The 21,260-nt window shown below is 46.3% G+C and overlaps 1 protein-coding gene across 2 annotated transcripts in view; it reads right to left on the minus strand.

Annotated features, from left to right (window-relative positions):
• Window positions 1–21,260, minus strand: part of LOC115200642 (protein mono-ADP-ribosyltransferase PARP8) — an 86,158-nt gene that overhangs the window by 51,273 nt on the left and 13,625 nt on the right. For both annotated transcript variants that reach the window (XM_029763845.1, XM_029763846.1), the window contains one exon: window positions 3,369–3,406. In XM_029763845.1, coding sequence (XP_029619705.1) covers window positions 3,369–3,406 — 38 coding nt within the window. The remainder of the gene's footprint in view (window positions 1–3,368; window positions 3,407–21,260) is intronic.

Consider the following 21,260-nt stretch of genomic DNA (forward strand, 5'->3'; position numbering starts at 1 on the left):
TGTCACTGTGCATCGTTCAACAATTCAGCGCACTTTGCACAAGGAGAAGCTGTATGGGAGAGTGATGCGGAAGAAGCCTTTTCTGCACACACGCCACAAACAGAGTCGCTTGAGGTATGCAAACGCACATTTGGACAAGCCAACTTCATTTTGGAATACGGTGCTGTGGACTGATGAAACAAAGATTGAGTTATTTGGTCATAACAAGGGACGTTATGCATGGCGGCAAAAGAACACAGCGTTCCAAGAAAAACACTTGCTACCCACAGTATAATTTGGTGGGGGTTCCATCATGCTGTGGGGCTGTGTGGCCAGTGTCGGTACTGGGAATCTTGTTAAAGTTGAGGGTCGCATGGATTCCACTCAATATCAGCAGATTCTTGGGAATAATGTTGAAGAATCAGTCACAAAGTTGAAGTTACGCCGGGGCTGGATATTTCAACAAGACAACGACCCAAAACACTGCTCAAAATCTACCCAGGCATTTATGCAGAGGAACAAGTACAATGTTCTGGAATGGCCATCCCAGTCCCCAGACCTGAATATCATTGAGAATCTGTGGGATGATTTGAAGCGGGCTGTCCATGCTCGGAAACCATCAAACCTAACTGAACTGGAGATGTTTTGTAAGGAGGAATGGTCCAAAATACCTTCATCCAGAATCCAGACACTCATTAGAGGCTATAGGAAGCGTCTAGAGGCTGTTATTTTAGCAAAAGGAGGCTATACTAAATATTGATGTGATTTTTCTATTGGGGTGCCCAAATTTATGCACCTGTCTAATTTTGTTTTGATGCATATTGCACAATTTCTGTTAATCCAATAAACCTCATTTCACTAGTGAAATATTACTGTGTCCATCAGTTATTTGATAGATCAAAATTAAATTGCTGATCCAAACACCCAATTATTTATAAATGGAAATCATGGAAATGGTCAGGGGTGCCCAAACTTTTTCATACGACTGTAGCTCTACATTGATCTGGTACTGGTACTCCCTGTATATAGCTCCACATTGATCTGGTACTTCCTGTATATAGCTGCACATTGATCTGGTACTGGTACTCCCTGTATATAGCTGCACATTGATCTGGTACTGGTACTCCCTGTATATAGCTCCACATTGATCTGGTACTTCCTGTATATAGCTCCACATTGATCTGGTACTTCCTGTATATAGCTGCACATTGATCTGGTACTTCCTGTATATAGCTGCACATTGATCTGGTACTGGTACTCCCTGTATATAGCTGCACATTGATCAGGTACTGGTACTTCCTGTATATAGCTCCACATTGATCTGGTACTTCCTGTATATAGCTGCACATTGATCTGGTACTGGTACTCCCTGTATATAGCTGCACATTGATCAGGTACTGGTACTTCCTGTATATAGCTCCACATTGATCTGGTACTTCCTGTATATAGCTCCACATTGATCTGGTACTTCCTGTATATAGCTCCACATTGATCTGGTACTCCCTGTATATAGCTCCACATTGATCTGGTACTCCCTGTATATAGCTCCACATTGATCTGGTACTCCCTGTATATAGCTCCACATTGATCTGGTACTGGTACTTCCTGTATATAGCTCCACATTGATCTGGTACTTCCTGTATATAGCTCCACATTGATCTGGTACTCCCTGTATATAGCTCCATATTGATCTGGTACTCCCTGTATATAGCTCCACATTGATCTGGTACTCCCTGTATATAGCTCCACATTGATCTGGTACTCCCTGTATATAGCTGCACATTGATCTGGTACTGGTACTCCCTGTATATAGCTCCACATTGATCTGGTACTCCCTGTATATAGCTCCACATTGATCTGGTACTCCCTGTATATAGCTCCACATTGATCTGGTACTCCCTGTATATAGCTCCATATTGATCTGGTACTCCCTGTATATAGCTCCACATTGATCTGGTACTGGTACTCCCTGTATATAGCTCCACATTGATCTGGTACTCCCTGTATATAGCTCCACATTGATCTGGTACTGGTACTCCCTGTATATAGCTCCACATTGATCTGGTACTGGTACTCCCTGTATATAGCTCCACATTGATCTGGTACTGGTACTTCCTGTATATAGCTCCACAGTGATCTGGTACTGGTACTCCCTGTATACAGCTCCACATTGATCTGGTACTCCCTGTATATAGCTCCATATTGATCTGGTACTCCCTGTATATAGCTCCACATTGATCTGGTACTGGTACTCCCTGTATATAGCTCCACATTGATCTGGTACTCCCTGTATATAGCTCCACATTGATCTGGTACTCCCTGTATATAACTCCACAGTGATCTGGTACTGGTACTCCCTGTATATAGCTCCACATTGATCTGGTACTCCCTGTATATAGCTCCACAGTGATCTGGTACTGGTACTCCCTGTATATAGCTCCACATTGATCTGGTACTTCCTGTATATAGCTCCACAGTGATCTGGTACTTGTACTCCCTGTATATAGCTCCACATTGATCTGGTACTCCCTGTATATAGCTCCACATTCATCTGGTACTGGTACTCCCTGTATATAGCTCCACATTGATCTGGTACTGGTAATCCCTGTATATAGCTCCACATTGATCTGGTACTCCCTGTATATAGCTCCACATTGATCTGGTACTGGTACTTCCTGTATATAGCTCCACATTGATCTGGTACTCCCTGTATATAGCTCCACATTGATCTGGTACTGGTACTCCCTGTATATAGCTCCACATTGATCTGGTACTCCCTGTATGTAGCTCCACATTGATCTGGTACTCCCTGTATATAGCTCCACATTGATCTGGTACTCCCTGTATATAGATCCACATTGATCTGGTACTCCCTGTATATAGCTCTGACAAATACATTTTGACTATATTCCCTTTGTAGTGTACTACATCTGACCAGAGTCCTAGGAGCACTATATATAGGGAATAGGGTGCCATTGGGGATAGATACTCTATAGTTTTAGAATCTACGGAGGCGTTGTGCAACAAGTGCCATGGCCTTATTGGACGCTCCCAGGCACTGAGTCCCGATGTGAGTCACTCAAGCCTGAGGTTAGAGGTCAGGGGTCAGTCAACTAATATCATGCATGATGGCAGCTCAGGATATAATATAAGATATGATTATATGATCACATCATACCTAGACGGTGAGCTGGGTACACCTCTGTGAATTATAAAACAGACTTCTCACACCGTGCACTTTAATATAAAAAAAAACCGCTAAGTCAACTTGTTTGTTTCTATGAAGCCTTCGTAAGACTGTCATTACATCTCGTGGTAGTATAATGACTACAAACATGCAGGAGACACAGTGAGCTCATGTCGAGACAGTGAAGACGCAAGTCTCTTACCTGGGTAGTCATCAGAGACGTGCACAGAGTAGGACACCCTGAGGGAGAAGAGAGAAAACATTACCACATAATATCCCTGTTATAATCCATCAAATTCCTTTACAAAAGCCCCTTTTCACGTCAACAGTTGTCAGAGTGACAGAACAGTAGCTATCAAGAGTTACAGTAAATGGGAAAAAATACCCAGAAACCAGTTTGGGCTTATAAACCAGTACTGTATCGTCTCTCCTGTGATCTGAGTGTGTAGTGCTTCAATAAGATCCTAAAATGAACCTGACGCAATAGTTCCTGGTTGACTTGGAACTGGAGCCGGTGACACTGGAAGCCTGAGCGGCTCTGTGCGGCTCAATAGATCATCAGGTGCATTGCCAGCCAGCCCCCCCACCCCTCCGGCCCATTTCCTCACTCCCCTCTCACCCCTCCCCCCCATACTCAACGACCCAGCGATGTCTGGCTGACGGTCACATACTGCAGTACTAGATGCCAGCCAGCGATGTCTGGCTGATGGTGTCATACTGCAGTACTAGATGCCAGCCAGCGATGTCTGGCTGACGGTCACATACTGCAGTACTAGATGCCAGCCAGCGATGTCTGGCTGACGGTCACATACTGCAGTATTAGATGCCAGCCAGCGATGTCTGGCTGATGGTCACATACTGCAGTACTAGATGCCAGCCAGCGATGTCTGGCTGATGGTCACATACTGCAGTACTAGATGCCAGCCAGCGATGTCTGGCTGATGGTGTCATACTGCAGTACTAGATGCCAGCCAGCGATGTCTGGCTGACGGTCACATACTGCAGTACTAGATGCCAGCCAGCGATGTCTGGCTGATGGCCACATACTGCAGTACTAGATGCCAGCCAGCGATGTCTGGCTGATGGTGTCATACTGCAGTACTAGATGCCAGCCAGCGATGTCTGGCTGACGGTCACATACTGCAGTACTAGATGCCAGCCAGCGATGTCTGGCTGATGGTGACATACTGCAGTACATTAATCTCTTAGCTACTTCATGTTGCTAACATATTCATTCTTCGCCTATTTCGCATTGATTTAGAAGATACTGTTGCACAAACAACATGCAGGTTAAGGTCTACGCCATCACTGGTATCAGGCTGTATAGCTAGCTATGCTTGTTCTGACTCAGTACATTGACTAACTAGCTAGCTAGCAGTTAACTCAACTCAGCAAAAAAAGAAATGTCCCTTTTTCAGGACCCTGTCTTTCAAAGATAATTCTTAAAAATCCAAATAACTTCACAGATCTTCATTGTAAAGGGTTTAAACACTGTTTCCCATGCTCTTTCAATGAACCATAAACAATTAATGAACATGCACCTGTGGAACGGTCGTTAAGACACTAACAGCTTACAGACGGTAGGCAATTAAGATCACAGTTATGAAAACTTAGGACACTAAAGAGGCCTTTCTACTGACTCTGAAAAACACCAAAAGAAAGATGCCCAGGGTCCTTGCTCATCTGCGTGAACGTGCCTTAGGCATGCTGCAAGGAGGCATGAGGACTGCAGGTGTGGCCAGGGAAATAAATTGCAATGTCCGTACTGTGAGACGCTTAAGACAACGCTACAGGGAGACAGGACGGACAGCTGATCGTCCTCGCAGTGGCAGACCACGTGTAACAACACCTGCACAGGATCGGTACGTCCGAACATCACACCTGCGGGACAGGTACAGGATGGCAACAACAACTGCCCGAATTACACCAGGAACGCACAATCCCTCCATCAGTGCTCAGACTAGAGGTCGACCGGCATGGCCGATTAATTAGGGCCGATTTCAAGTTTCATAACAATCGGTAATCTGCATTTTTGGATGCCGATTATGGCTGATTACATTGCAATCCACGAGGAAACTGTGTTACATGAGTGCAGCAAGGAGCCAAGGTAAGTTGCTAGCTAGCAATAACTTATCTTATAAAAAACAATCAATATTCACATAATCACTAGTTAACTACACATGGTTGATGATATTACTAGGTTAACTAGCTTGTCCTGTGTTGCATATAACCAATCGAATCACAGCCTTCTTTGCCAAACGGGGGATGATTTAACAAAAGCGCATTTGTGAAAAAAGCACAATCGTTGCACGACTGTACCTAACCATAAACATCAATGCCTTTCTTAAAATCAATACACAGAAGTATATATTTTTAAACCTGCATATTTAGCCAAAATAAATCGAGGTTAGCAGGCAATATTAACTAGGGAAATTGTGTCGCTTCTCTTGCGTTCATTGCACGCAGAGTCAGGGTATATGCAACAGTTTGAGCCGCCTGGCTCGTTGCAAACTAATTTGCCAGAATTTTACATGATTATGACATAACATTGAAGGTTGTGCAATGTAACAGCAATATTTAGACTTAGGGTTGCCGCCCGTACGATAAAATACGGAACGATTCCGTATTTCACTGAAAGAATAAACGTTTTGTTTTCGAAATGATAGTTTCCAGATTTGACCATATTCATGACCAAATGCTCGTATTTCTGTGTGTTTATTATATTATTGTCAAGAGTTGCTAGGAGTGGTGGTAGGAGTCAGGCGCAGAGAGCAGAGGTAAGGAACTTTGTGTTTATTAAATAAAACACAACACAAACGACGCCAACACAACCGGCGTGGAAAAAATGCAAATTGCCCACAACAGGTGCATAGCATGAATATAAGATAATAGTAGTAGATCGCCAGCACATCCAAATACAAAAAACACAACCTGACGCTAAATAATCCCGCACAACACTGGGCGGGTTAACCATGCTTAAATAACCAAAAATCAATAAACCAAATGAGGAACAGGTGCAAACAATAAGACATACCAAACGAAAAGGAAAAAAGGATCAGCGGCGGCTAGTAGGTCGGCGACGACGACCGCCGAGCGCCGCCCGAGCAGGCAGGGGAGCCACCTTCGGTGGGATTCGTGACAGTACCCCCCTCCTGACGCGCGGCTCCCGCAGCGCGCCGCCACCGACCTCGAGGGCGACCCAGAGGACGAGGTGCAGGGCGATCCCCATGAAGGCGGTGGAACTCCCTCAGTAGTGGGGGGTCCAAAATGTCCCTCCTGGGTACCCAGCACCTCTCCTCCGCGCCGTACCCCTCCCAGTCGACGAGGTACTGTAGGCCCCCCCCCCGAAGTCTGGAGTCCAGAATGGCGCGTATCCTATACGCCGGGGACCCCCCAATGTCCAGCGGGGGGGGAGGAACCTCCGGCACCTCACCTTCCTGCATGGGACCAGCCACCACCGGCCTGAGGAGAGACACATGAAACGAGGGGTTAATACGGTAGTAAGATGGAAGTTGTAATCGGTAACACACCTCGTTTATCCTCCTCAGGACTTTAAACGGCCCTACACACTGCGGACCCAGCTTCCGGCAGGGCAAGCGGAGGGGCAGGTTTCTAGCCGAGAGCCAGACTCGATCCCCCGGTGCAAACACAGGGGTCTCACTGCGGTGCTGGTCAGCGCTCTTCTTTTGCCGTCCACTCGCCTTGGTGAGTGCGTCCTTGACGGCTCTCCATGTGTCCTTCGAGCGCTGTACCCAATCCTCCACCGCAGGAGCCTCGGTCTGGCTCTGGTGCCATGGAGCCAGGACCGGCTGGTAGCCCAACACGCACTGGAACGGTGACATGTTGGTAGATGAGTGCCGCAGAGAATTTTGGGCTATTTCTGCCCATGGCACGTATCTCGCCCATTCTCTGGGCCGGTCCTGGCAATACGTCCTTAGAAACCTACCCACCTCTTGGTTCACCCTCTCAACCTGCCCATTACTCTCGGGGTGGAAACCCGAGGTCAGGCTGACCGAGACCCCCAAACGTTCCATGAACGCCCTCCAAACTCTGGACGTGAACTGGGGACCCCGATCAGAAACGATGTCCTCGGGCACCCCGTAGTGCCGGAAGACATGGGTAAACAGTGCCTCCGCAGTCTGCAGAGCCGTAGGGAGACCGGGCAACGGGATGAGACGACAGGACTTCGAGAACCGATCCACAACGACCAGGATAGTGGTGTTCCCCTGAGATACGGGAAGGTCAGTGAGGAAGTCCACTGACAAGTGTGACCACGGCCGCTGTGGAACGGGGAGGGGGTGTAATTTCCCTCTAGGCAGGTGTCGAGGAGCCTTGCTCTGAGCGCACACCGAGCAGGAGGAAACATAGAACCGCACGTCTTTACCCAAGGTGGGCCACCAGTATTTCCCCCTCAGGTTCCGCACTGTCCTCTCAATCCCAGGGTGACCCGAAGAGGGGAGATTATGGGCCCATCGAATCAATCGATCACGGAGACCAAGCGGTACGTACTGAACACCTGCCGGACACTGCGATGGTGCAGGTTCCGACCGTAACGCCCGCTCGATCTCCGCGTCCAGCTCCCATACCACCGGAGCTACCAAACACGACGCCGGAAGAATGGGAGCCGGATCGATGGCCCTCTCCTCGGTGTCATATAGGCGGGACAGTGCGTCGGCCTTCGTGTTCTGTGAACCTGGCCGATAGGAGATCGTGAACCGGAAACGGGTAAAGAACATGGCCCACCTGGCCTGACGCGGATTCAGTCTCCTAGCTGCCCGGATGTACTCGAGATTACGGTGGTCAGTCCAGATGAGGAAAGGGTGCCTAGCCCCCTCAAGCCAATGTCTCCACACCTTCAGAGCCTTGACCACAGCTAACAACTCCCTGTCCCCCACGTCATAGTTCTGCTCCGCCGGCCCCAGCTTCCTAGAAAAGAAAGCGCACGGGCGGAGTTTGGGTGGCGTGCCCGAGCGCTGTGATAGCACGGCCCCCACCCCAGTCTCGGACGCGTCCACCTCCACTATGAATGCCAAAGAGGGATCCGGATGAGCCAGCACTGGAGCAACGGTAAACAGCTCCTTCAAGCGACCGAACGCTCTGTTCGCCTCTGTTGACCAGCGCAAGCGCGCCGGACCCCCCTTCAGCAGTGAGGTAATGGGAGCCGCAACTTGACCAAAGCCCCGGATAAACCTCCGGTAGTAATTGGCAAACCCTAAAAACCGCTGCACCTCCTTTACCGTGGTCGGAGTCGGCCAATTACGCACGGCTTTAACGCGGTCATCCTCCATCACCACCCCCGAGGTGGAAATGCGATACCCTAGGAAGGAAACGGCTCGTTTGAAAAACTCACATTTCTCAGCCTTGACGTACAGGTCATTCTCCAGCAGTCGTCCAAGCACCTTGCGCACCAGGGAGACATGCGCGGCGCGGGTGGCGGAATAAATCAAGATGTCGTCAATATACACCACCACCCCCTGCCCGTGCAGGTCCCTGAGAATCTCGTCAACAAAGGATTGAAAGACGGCTGGAGCATTCTTTAACCCGTACGGCATGACGAGGTACTCATAGTGGCCCGATGTGGTACTGAATGCGGTTTTCCACTCGTCTCCTCCCCGGATACGCACCAGATTGTAAGCGCTCCTGAGGTCCAGTTTCGTGAAAAACCGCGCGCCGTGAAATGATTCCACCGCCGTAGCGATGAGAGGTAGTGGGTAACTGAACCCTACTGTGATGGAATTTAGACCTCTATAATCAATGCACGGGCGCAAACCTCCATCTTTTTTCTTCACGAAAAAGAAACTCGAGGAGACGGGTGACATGGAGGGCCGTATATACCCCTGTCTCAGAGATTCCGTGACATATGTCTCCATAGCCAACGTCTCCTCTTGTGACAATGGGTACACATGACTCCTGGGAAGTGCAGCGTTTACCTGGAGATTTATCACGCAATCCCCTCGTCGATGAGGTGGTAATCGGGTCGCCCTCTTTTTACAGAAGGCGATAGCCAAATCGGCATATTCTGAGGGAATGCGCACTGTGGAAACCTGGTCTGGACTCTCCACCGTCGTCGCACCGATGGAAACTCCCTTACACCTGCCTGAGCACTCCTCTGACCACCCTCTGAGAACCCCCTGTCTCCACGAAATATTGGGATTGTGATTGGCCAGCCAGGGAATCCCCAGCACCACTGGAAACGCAGGAGAATCAATGAGGAAGAGACTAATCCGTTCTCCATGATCCCCCTGCGTTACCATGTCCAGTGGCACCGTGGCCTCCCCGACCAGTCCTGACCCTAATGGTCGGCTATCTAAGGAGTGCACGGGGAAAGGTTGGTCCAACGATACCAGGGGAATCCCTAGCCTTAATGCGAGCCCACGATCCATAAAGTTTCCAGCTGCGCCTGAATCGACTAGCGCCTTATGCTGGAAAGAGGGAGAAAACAAGGGGAAAGTTACTAAAACGAACATGTGACCAACAGGGGGCTCTGGGTGAGGTTGGTGCTTACTCACCTGAGATGGACGAGGAGTGCTCCGCCTGCCATCCCGATTCCCAGAGGAGCTCCCCCAGCACCGGTCGGTAGTGTGTCCTCTCCGACCACACTGGGGACAAGGGGAGCCTCCTCCTCCGGTTCCCCTGGACGCGGCCCCCCCTAGCTCCATAGGAATGGGAGCTGGAGGACCTGGAGGTGGAACCAACAGGACCCCGTCTGGACGCCCGCGCGCAGCCAGCAGATTGTCAAGACGAATGGACATGTCGATCAGTTCATCCAGTGACAGAGTAGTGTCCCGACAGGCTAGCTCACGGCGGACGTCCTCCCGGAGGCTACACCTATAGTGGTCCATCAGGGCCCTGTCGTTCCACCCCGCTCCAGCAGCCAAGGTCCGGAACTCCAGAGCAAAGTCCTGTGCGCTCCTCGTCTCCTGACGCAGGTGGAACAGCCGTTCACCCGCCGCCCGGCCTTCAGCTGGGTGGTCGAACACGGCCCGGAAACGGCGGGTGAACTCGGGGTAATGATCCCTTGCCGAGTCTGGACCATACCACACTGCGTTGGCCCACTCCAGGGCACGTCCCGTTAAGCAGGAGACGAGGACGCTTACGCTCTCCTCTCCCGAGGGAGTTGGATGAACGGTAGCCAGGTACAAATCCAACTGTAGCAGGAACCCCTGGCACCCAGCCGCCGCTCCATCGTACTCCCTGGGGAGAGCCAGGCGTAGGGCTCCGGGTCCGGACGTCGGTGGAGGGGTAGATGGTGGAGGGGGATTTGGGGCTGGGGATGCGGTAGGGAGGCCACTCCTCTCCCATCGGTCCATCCTTTCCATCATCTGCTCCATCGCTGAGCCGATTCGGTGGAGGATGGTGGTATGGTGAAGGACCCGTTCCTCCATCGATGGGAGAGGAGGGGAGGCTGCTCCTGCTGACTCCATAGCTGGTGCGGGATTCTGTCAAGAGTTGCTAGGAGTGGTGGTAGGAGTCAGGCGCAGAGAGCAGAGGTAAGGAACTTTGTGTTTATTAAATAAAACACAACACAAACGACGCCAACACAACCGGCGTGGAAAAAATGCAAATTGCCCACAACAGGTGCATAGCATGAATATAAGATAATAGTAGTAGATCGCCAGCACATCCAAATACAAAAAACACAACCTGACGCTAAATAATCCCGCACAACACTGGGCGGGTTAACCATGCTTAAATAACCAAAAATCAATAAACCAAATGAGGAACAGGTGCAAACAATAAGACATACCAAACGAAAAGGAAAAAAGGATCAGCGGCGGCTAGTAGGTCGGCGACGACGACCGCCGAGCGCCGCCCGAGCAGGCAGGGGAGCCACCTTCGGTGGGATTCGTGACAATTATAATTAAGTCTATGATTTGATATTTGATAGAGCAGTCTGACTGAGCGGTGATAGGCAGCAGCAGGCTCGTAAGCATTCATTCAAACTTTACTGCGTTTGCCAGCAGCTCTTAACAATGCTTGCTTCACAGCGCTGTTTATGACTTCAAGCCTATCAACTCCTGAGATTAGGCTGGCAATACTAAAGTGCCTATTAGAACATCCAATAGTCAAAGGTATATAAAATACAAATGGTATAGAGGGAAATAGTCGACACGTCATAATTCCTATAATAACTACAACCTAAAACTTCTTAACTGGGAATATTGAAGAAGTGGGAATATTGAACCACCAGCTTTCATATGTTCTCATGCTCTGAGTAAGGAACTTAAACGTTAGCTTTTTTACATGGCACATATTGCACTTTTAATTTCTTCTCCAACACTTTGTTTTTGCATTATTTAAACCAAATTGAGACTAAATATATATTATTTATGTATTATTTTAAGTTAAAATAAGTGTTCATTGTTCATTCAGTATTGTTGTAATTGTCATTATTGTTGTAATTGTCAATTGTCGACCTCTAGCTCAGGCTGTCCGCAATAGGCTGAGAGAGGTTGGACTGAGGGCTTGTAGGCCTGTTGTAAGGTAGGTCCTCACCAGACATCACCGGCAACAACGTTGCCTATGGGCACAAACCCACCGTCGCTGAACCAGACACGACTGGCAAAAGTGCTCTTCACTGACGAGTCGCGGTTTTGTCTCACCAGGGGTGATGGTCCGATTCGCATTTATTGTCGAAGGAATGAGCGTTACACCAAGGCCTTTACTCTGGAGCGGGATCGATTTTAAGGGTCTGTCATGGTCTGGGGCGGTGTGTCACAGCATCATCGGACTGAGCTTGTTGTCATTGCAGGCAATCTCACGCTGTGCGTTACAGGGAAGAGATCCTCCTCCCTCATGTGGTACCCTTCCTGCAGGCTCATCCTGACATGACCCTCCAGCATGACAATGCCACCAGCCATACTGCTCGTTCTGTGCGTGATTTCCTGCAAGACAGGAATGTCAGTGTTCTGTCATGGCCAGCGAAGAGCCCGGATCTCTATCCCATTGAGCAAGTCTGGGACCTGTTGGATCGGAGGCTGAGGGCTAGGGCCATTCCCCCCTAGAAATGTCCGGGAACTTGCAGGTGCCTTGGTGGAAGAGTGGGGTAACATCTCACAGCAAGAACTGGCAAATCTGGTGCAGTCCATGAGGAGGAGATGCACTGCAGTACTTAATTCAGCTGGTGGCCACACCAGATACTGACTGTTATTTTTGATTTTGACCCCCCCCCTTTGTTCTGGGACACATTATTCCGTTTCTGTTAGTCACATGTCTGTGGAACTTGTTCAGATTATGTCTCAGTTGTTGCATCTGTTGTTCATACAAATATTTACACATGCTAGTTTGCTGAAAATAAATGCAGTTAACAGAGAGAGGACGTTTCTTTTTTGCTGAGTTTAGCGATTAGCTTTAGCGGCTAACACGACTTAGCCACAACTTTGTAAGAAAAGACAAACTAGTTGTTTGCAGATGTAAGAAACAAGCTAATAGTGTAATTATAGAAAACTTGTGGATTTATATGAAGCAAAGTGAAAACAGCATAGTTGTTATCAACATTGTTACATGTGCTGCATTGACCATGTAGACTGAACGCAAGTGTCTCGTCTCCTTGATTGACAGGGGGCGGGGCTAGGCCTGTGTGGAAAGCGGCATGGGGAGAGAGAGAGACAGAGAGACAGAGAGAGACAGAGAGAGAGAGAGATGACTCAAGTAGCGAAGTAAACTATAAAAATAGACGTTACACACGGCATATCACATTTAACAAACCAAACATTTATACACCCATTTATAGTCCAAACACCCATCTCCCTGCAGGTTTATAGTCCAAACACCCATCACCCTGCAGGTCTATAGTCCAAACACCCATCACCCTGCAGGTTTATAGTCCAAACACCCATCACCCTGCAGGTTTATAGTCCAAACACCCATCACCCTGCAGGTCTATAGTCCAAACACCCATCACCCTGCAGGTTTATAGTCCAAACACCCATCACCCTGCAGGTTTATAGTCCAAACACCCATCACCCTGCAGGTTTATAGTCCAAACACCCATCTCCCTGCAGGTTTATAGTCCAAACACCCATCACCCTGCAGGTTTATAGTCCAAACACCCATCACCCTGCAGGTTTATAGTCCAAACACCCATCACCCTGCAGGTTTATAGTCCAAACACCCATCACCCTGCAGGTTTATAGTCCAAACACCCATCACCCTGCAGGTTTATAGTCCAAACACCCATCTCCCTGCAGGTTTATAGTCCAAACACCCATCACCCTGCAGGTTTATAGTCCAAACACCCATCACCCTGCAGGTTTATAGTCCAAACACCCATCTCCCTGCAGGTCTATAGTCCAAACACCCATCTCCCTGCAGGTTTACAGTCCAAACACCCATCTCCCTGCAGGTCTATAGTCCAAACACCCATCACCCTGCAGGTCTATAGTCCAAACACCCATCTCCCTGCAGGTCTATAGTCCAAACACCCATCACCCTGCAGGTCTATAGTCCAAACACCCATCACCCTGCAGGTTTATAGTCCAAACACCCATCTTCCTGCAGGTTTATAGTCCAAACACCCATCACCCTGCAGGTGTATAGTCCAAACACCCATCTCCCTGCAGGTTTACAGTCCAAACACCCATCTCCCTGCAGGTTTATAGTCCAAACACCCATCTCCCTGCAGGTTTATAGTCCAAACACCCATCACCCTGCAGGTTTATAGTCCAAACACCCATCTCCCTGCAGGTTTACAGTCCAAACACCCATCTCCCTGCAGGTTTATAGTCCAAACACCCATCACCCTGCAGGTTTATAGTCCAAACACCCATCTCCCTGCAGGTTTATAGTCCAAACACCCATCACCCTGCAGGTTTATAGTCCAAACACCCATCTCCCTGCAGGTTTATAGTCCAAACATCCATCACCCTGCAGCTTTATAGTCCAAACACCCATCTCCCTGCAGGTCTATAGTCCAAACACCCATCTCCCTGCAGCTTTATAGTCCAAACACCCATCACCCTGCAGCTTTATACAGATTAAGAACAGCGTACCGAGGTGTGTTTAAGGACCTATCATGTCCCTCTGTGTCCACATCACTAAGGATCTATCATGTCCCTCTGTGTCCACATCACTAAGGACCTATCATGTCCCTCTGTGTCCACATCACTAAGGACCTATCATGTTCCTCTGTGTCCACATCACTAAGGACCTATCATGTCCCTCTGTGTCTACATCACTAAGGATCTATCATGTTCCTCTGTGTCCACATCACTAAGGATTGATCATGTTCCTCTGTGTCCACATCACTAAGGACCTATCATGTTCCTCTGTGTCCACATCACTAAGGACCTATCATGTCCCTCTGTGTCCACATCACTAAGGACCTATCATGTCCCTCTGTGTCCACATCACTAAGGACCTATCATGTCCCTCTGTGTCCACATCACTAAGGATCTATCATGTTCCACTGTGTCCACATCACTAAGGACCTATCATGTTCCTCTGTGTCCACATCACTAAGGACCTATCATGGTCCACACATACCAACACAGTCGAGGCCACGACAACGCCTATTCCCCCTCAGGAGGCTGAAACGATTTGGCATGGGCCCTCAGATCCTGAAAAAAGTTCTACAGGTGCACCACTGAGAGCATCTTGACTGGCTGCATCACCGCCTGGGTATGACAACTTCTCGGACTCCGACTGCAAGGCGCTACAGAGGGTAGTGTGTACGGCCCAGTACATCACTGGAGCCGAGCTCCCTACCATCCAGGACCTCTATACCAGGCGGTGTCAGTAGAAGGCCCTAAAAATTGTCAGACTCCAGCCAACCAAGTCATAGTTCACTTTTCTCTTTGCTACCACATGGCAAGCGGTACCCGAGCACCAAGTCTGGGACCAAAAAGCTCCTGAAGAGCTTCTATCCCCAAAGCCATAAGACTGCTGAACAGTTCATCAAACGACCACCCAGACCATTTACATCGACCCCCTTTATAAATGATTTATCTTACTTGTTTTACACTGACTGTCTTGCACTGGCTCTATGCACACTCACTAGAGACTACCTACCCACACACACACTCACTAGAGACTACCTACCCACACACACACACACTCACTAGAGAGACTACCCACACATTCTACACTGACACTCCAACACACACTCTACATACACGCTGCTGCTACTCTGTTTATTATCTATCCGGATTGCCTTTTCACTTTACCCCTACCTACATGTACATATTACCTCAACTACCTGGTACCCCTGCACATTGACTCAGTACTGGTACTCCCTGTATATAGCCATGTTATTACCTGGTACCCCTGCACATTGACTCAGTACTGGTACTCCCTGTATATAACCATGTTATTACCTGGTACCCCTGCACATTGACTCAGTACTGGTACTCCCTGTATATAGCCATGTTATTACCTGGTACCCCTGCATATCGACTCAGTACTGGTACTCCCTGTATATAGCCATGTTATTACCTGGTACCCCTGCATATCGACTCAGTACTGGTACTCCCTGTATATAGCCATGTAATTACCTGGTACTCCCTGTATATAGCCATGTTATTACCTGGTACTCCCTGTATATAACCATGTAATTACCTGGTACTCCCTGTATATAGCCATGTTATTACCTGGTACTCCCTGTATATAGCCATGTTATTACCTGGTACTCCCTGTATATAGCCATGTTATTACCTGGTACTCCCTGTATATAGCCATGTTATTACCTCGTACTCCCTGTATATAGCCATGTTATCACCTGGTACGCCCTGTATATAGCCATGTTATCACCTGGTACTCCCTGTATATAGCCATGTTATCACCTGGTACTCCCTGTATATAGCCATGTTATTACCTGGTACTTCCTGTATATAGCCATGTTATTACCTGGTACTCCCTGTATATAGCCATGTTATTACCTGGTACTCCCTGTATATAGCCATGTTATTACCTGGTACTCCCTGTATATAGCCATGTTATTACCTGGTTCTCCCTGTATATAGCCATGTTATTACCTGGTACTCCCTGTATATAGCCATGTTATTACCTGGTACTCCCTGTATATAGCCATGTTATTACCTGGTACTCCCTGTATATAGCCATGTTATTACCTGGTACTCCCTGTATATAGCCATGTTATCACCTGGTACTCCCTGTATATAGCCATGTTATTACCTGGTACTCCCTGTATATAGCCATGTTATTACCTGGTACTCCCTGTATATAGCCATGTTATTACCTGGTACTTCCTGTATATAGCCATGTTATTACCTGGTACTTCCTGTATATAGCCATGTTATTACCTGGTACTTCCTGTATATAGCCATGTTATTACCTGGTACTCCCTGTATATAGCCATGTTATTACCTGGTACTCCCTGTATATAGCCATGTTATTACCTGGTACTTCCTGTATATAGCCATGTTATTACCTGGTACTTCCTGTATATAGCCATGTTATTACCTGGTACTCCCTGTATATAGCCATGTTATTACCTGGTACTTCCTGTATATAGCCATGTTATTACCTGGTACTCCCTGTATATAGCCATGTTATTACCTGGTACTTCCTGTATATAGCCATGTTATTACCTGGTACTTCCTGTATATAGCCATGTTATTACCTGGTACTTCCTGTATATAGCCATGTTATTACCTGGTACTTCCTGTATATAGCCATGTTATTACCTGGTACTTCCTGTATATAGCCTCATTATTGTTTTTAGTGTTACTATTTCCTTTTTTATTTAGAAAAAATATATATGTCTCACTTTTGAACTCTGAATTGTTGGGAATAGGCTCGTAAAGTACACACCTGTTGCATTCGGCGGATGTGACCAATACAATTTCAAATTTGGATTTGATTGTGTTTCGAGTAGGCTTGGGTGGTATCCAGATTGTCCTACGTTCATACCGACATTGTGCCATGATATTTGGTCATATCGACACTAAAAACACTGTTTTCAAACACCACTGAGGCTCTGTAATCCGAAAGGTTAGCAATGCTAACAAGTACATGTAAAAATCCTATAGAGAATGATAACTAAAAGCTAACGAACGCATTGCTTACATTTTATAGTCTCCGACCTAAAACTATACGAAATTTTACTCACAGTTTGCTGCACGAACAAACCAAATAATTAGACAACAAGGAGGAGAGTCTCTGCTGTTGTAAAGCTTAATAATGGAAGAAGATAACCACTTGTTATACTCATTACACATTAGCAAACCAAATGCACCACTGCAGAGCATTTACCACATTTTAAACAGTTAACTTAATAGTTATAAAAAAAAGGTCTCTAAGCTATTTAGTTGGCAATTCCATACTGTAACTGGGTCACCTGATGCGTACTGCACAACAGCAAGCGACTGTAAAGTCTGTAAACGTCGTTATGCGCTTGTAAACAAAACACCAAATGACACGATCTTCTTTATCTTCTAAAAAGATATTGCACAAGATGACTGCAGGTATTTACTTATAAACGTAGCTACAAATATTTACATTTATTTAAGAAACTGAAAATGAAATGGTTTCAACGGTATTGACAAGCCATCCCATGGCTCTTCCACAATACACTGGTATATTTTACAGTTGAAGTCGGAAGTTTACATACTCTTAGGTTGGAGTCATTAAAACTCGTTTTTCAACCACTCCACAAATTTGTTGTTAACAAACTATAGTTTTGGCAAGTCGGTTAGGACATCTACTTTGTGCATGACACAACAAATTTTTACAACAATTGTTTACAGACAGATTATTTCACTTATAATTCACTGTATCACAATTCCAGTGGGTCAGAAGTTTACATACACTAAGTTGACTGTGCCTTTAAACAGCTTGGGAAAATACCAGAAAATGATATCATGGCTTTAGAAGCGTCTGATAGGCTAATTGACATAATTTAAGTCAATTGGAGGTGTACCTGTGGATGTATTTCAAGGCCTACCTTCCAACTCGGTGCCTCTTTGCTTGACATCATGGGAAAATCCCCCAAAAAAAGAATCAGCCAAGACCTCAGAAAAAAAACTGTTGACCTCCACAAGTCTGGTTCATCCTTGGGAGGAATTTCCAAACGTCTGAAGGTACCACGTTCATCTGTACAAACAATAGTACGCAAGGATAAACACCATGGGACTACGCAGCCGTCATACCGCTCAGGAAGGAGACACGTTCTGTCTCATAGAGATGAACGTACTTTGGTGTGAAAAGTGAAAATCAATCCCAGAACAACAGCAAAGGACCTTGAGAAGATGCTAGAGGAAACAGGTACAAAAGTATCTATATCCAGTAAAACGAGTCCTATATCGACATAACCTGAAAGGCCGTTCAGCAAGGAAGAAGCCACTGCTGCAAAACCGGCATAAAAAAGCCAGACTACGGTTTGCAACTGCACATGGGGACAAAGATCATACTTTTTGGAGAAATGTCCTCTGGTCTGATGAAACAAAAATAGAACTGTTTGGCCATAATGACCATCATTATGTTTGGAGGAAAAAGAGGGAGGCTTGCAAGCTGAAGAACACCATCCCAACCGTGAAGCACGAGGGTGGCAGCATCATGTTGTGGGGGTGCTTTGCTGCAGGAGGGACTGGTGCACTTCACAAAATAGATGGCATCATGAGGCAGCAAAATTATGTGGATATATTGAAGCAACATCTCAAGACATCAGTCAGGAAGTTAAAGCTTGGTCGCACATGGGTCTTCCAAATGGACAATGACCCCAAGCATACTTCCAAAGTTGTGGCAAAATGGCTTAAGGACAACAAAGTCAAGGTATTGGAGTGGCCATCACAAAGCCCTGACCTCAATCCCATAGAAAATGTGTGGGCAGAACAGAAAAAGCGTGTGCGAGCAAGGAGGCCTACAAACCTGATTCATTTCATTTCAACATTCAGGATTTATTCATTCACAAAGCTCAAAGTGGGAGTGTTATTTTTCAATTAACCCAACAATAGACTAGGTAAGAAAGCACAGCCTAGGGCAGGGCTGCCCAACCCTCTTCCTGGAGATCTACCGTCCTGTAGGTTTTCAGTCCAACCCTCTTCCTGGAGATCTACCGTCCTGTAGGTTTTCAGTCCAACCCTCTTCCTGGAGATCTACCGTCCTGTAGGTTTTCAGTCCAACCCTCTTCCTGGAGATCTACCGTCCTGTAGGTTTTCAGTCCAACCCTCTTCCTGGAGATCTACCGTCCTGTAGGTTTTCAGTCCAACCCTCTTCCTGGAGATCTAACGTCCTGTAGGTTTTATAGTCCAACCCTCTTCCTGGAGATCTACTGTCCTGTAGGTTTTCAGTCCAACCCTCTTCCTGGAGATCTACTGTCCTGTAGGTTTTCAGTCCAATGATGAAATATGTTCCTCAGACATCAGCGTAGTGTAGACTATGGATAGATGCTAGCGTAGTTTCTCTCTCTCTCTGTGTGTGTGTGTAACATTCAGACTGACAACAGATCTATCAAACAAGCTAAGAAACCCCCTGTGTACTTCTCTCAGCTTTGTATTTATTATGGATCCCAATTAACTGCTGCTTTGCTTGGGTCCTGCAAAATTAAGGCAGTTTATAGCATATTTAAAAGCTTTCCCTTGTGTGTGGGTTATACACGCAGACACTTAAACAACAGAGGATAATGAATCTCCCTTTAAAAATGTAAATTCAATGTACCGTTAAATTACTGGTACACAACAGAAGGTGGGGCTTTTAAAACAATGATATTGAACAGCAGTATACTCTTAAAAATAAAAAAAAAGGTACAAGTTAGAACCAAACAAGAAGAACCATAGAAAAATCCAAAACCATAAATGTTGTTTCTGCACTCCAGGACCAGAATTGAATAGGCCTGCTGTGGGTTAAGCCTTATTTCATATTTCCCAGGGTGCTTTTAGAGTGAATTTATGAGTTACCACCCATGACTTTGTTTGCTAGTGACAGAGATTTGTTGTATTCATTTTCAGTCCTGTGTCCTTTATCAAGTGAGACTGTAAGTGAATATGTTGTCATTAATATTCAATTATTTAACAATTGTGTGAGAAAAAAAAATACGTATTTACCTGATGTTTAATATTAATAGTTAACAATTGTATGCTTAACACTAGTAAGACATTTCTATTCTACCAATGCTGTTGTTTTGAGAAAGGATGGTTCCTCTCTTCCACGTTCACTCCCCGCAGCTGGTCTGGGCTTATGGTCAAGGCCATGGGATAGAGATAAACTTGAGAAACAGAATAGACCTCTAATTTTCCCAAATCTTTGCTTTTGAGTAACTTGGTCATACGGCATAAGACAAAAGAGCCTCTCAGAGTGACCACAAGTTCTTCAATCCATCCTGTTATTCTGCCATCTTCTACAAGCACAGCTGTGTAGGGATACGAAGCGAACAGAGACTGGCTTGAGTATCATTGACAATTCTATCAGCAGAAAGAAGTAACGTTATAATTTGTTTGTACACTATGATCTCACACACCCGGTACACAAAGCCACAAGAAGAAAACAACGTAGCTTATGATGCCCAGATCTGCCGGAGAGGGGTGGAACCAACCATGAATAAGACATGTTGGGGTTTCTATATTAAACCCCTTGCGTTTCTGTATTATTCGGGCTCTCAACGATCACTGGTCGATGACCAGCTCCATTATTACAATAATTAAAATCGATATTAAAAAAAGGTTGATTGTTTGAAGAAATTGAAAGTCTCTTCTCCCTTTACTTCTTGATTAGAATTTTCAATAAATATTTCCTAAGGCCTTCTTTTTGTGGGCTTAGTTTTACAGTGGCCTGGAAAAATCATGGTTTACAGGCCATATCAGGCCTGCAAGTCGCATTACTCTGGCTTGCAAAAGTGATGTGTAACTCCTATTGGAATCCAGACTGAGAAAACGCAACATTTGGGAAGAAAAAAATAAAATGTATTCACAATGACTGCCAGGGTTGCCAGACTACAATATGAGACTACCTTAAAACATCTAAACTAAAAACAACCATTTCAGTTATGGTTGCAATAAGTCCAAGTAACAGATTGGAAAAGTTTAGAAAAATGTATGCCATTTATATTTGAGTAGAATAAGATTTAAAATCAATGCAAAAAAAAAAAGATAGAATTTTGTTTCAATATCTAGAAAATGTAAGAAAAGGATATCAACCTGCA

The sequence above is a fragment of the Salmo trutta genome, chromosome 9, assembly GCF_901001165.1.
Source record: "Salmo trutta chromosome 9, fSalTru1.1, whole genome shotgun sequence".
In the NCBI taxonomy this organism is placed as follows: domain Eukaryota; kingdom Metazoa; phylum Chordata; class Actinopteri; order Salmoniformes; family Salmonidae; genus Salmo; species Salmo trutta.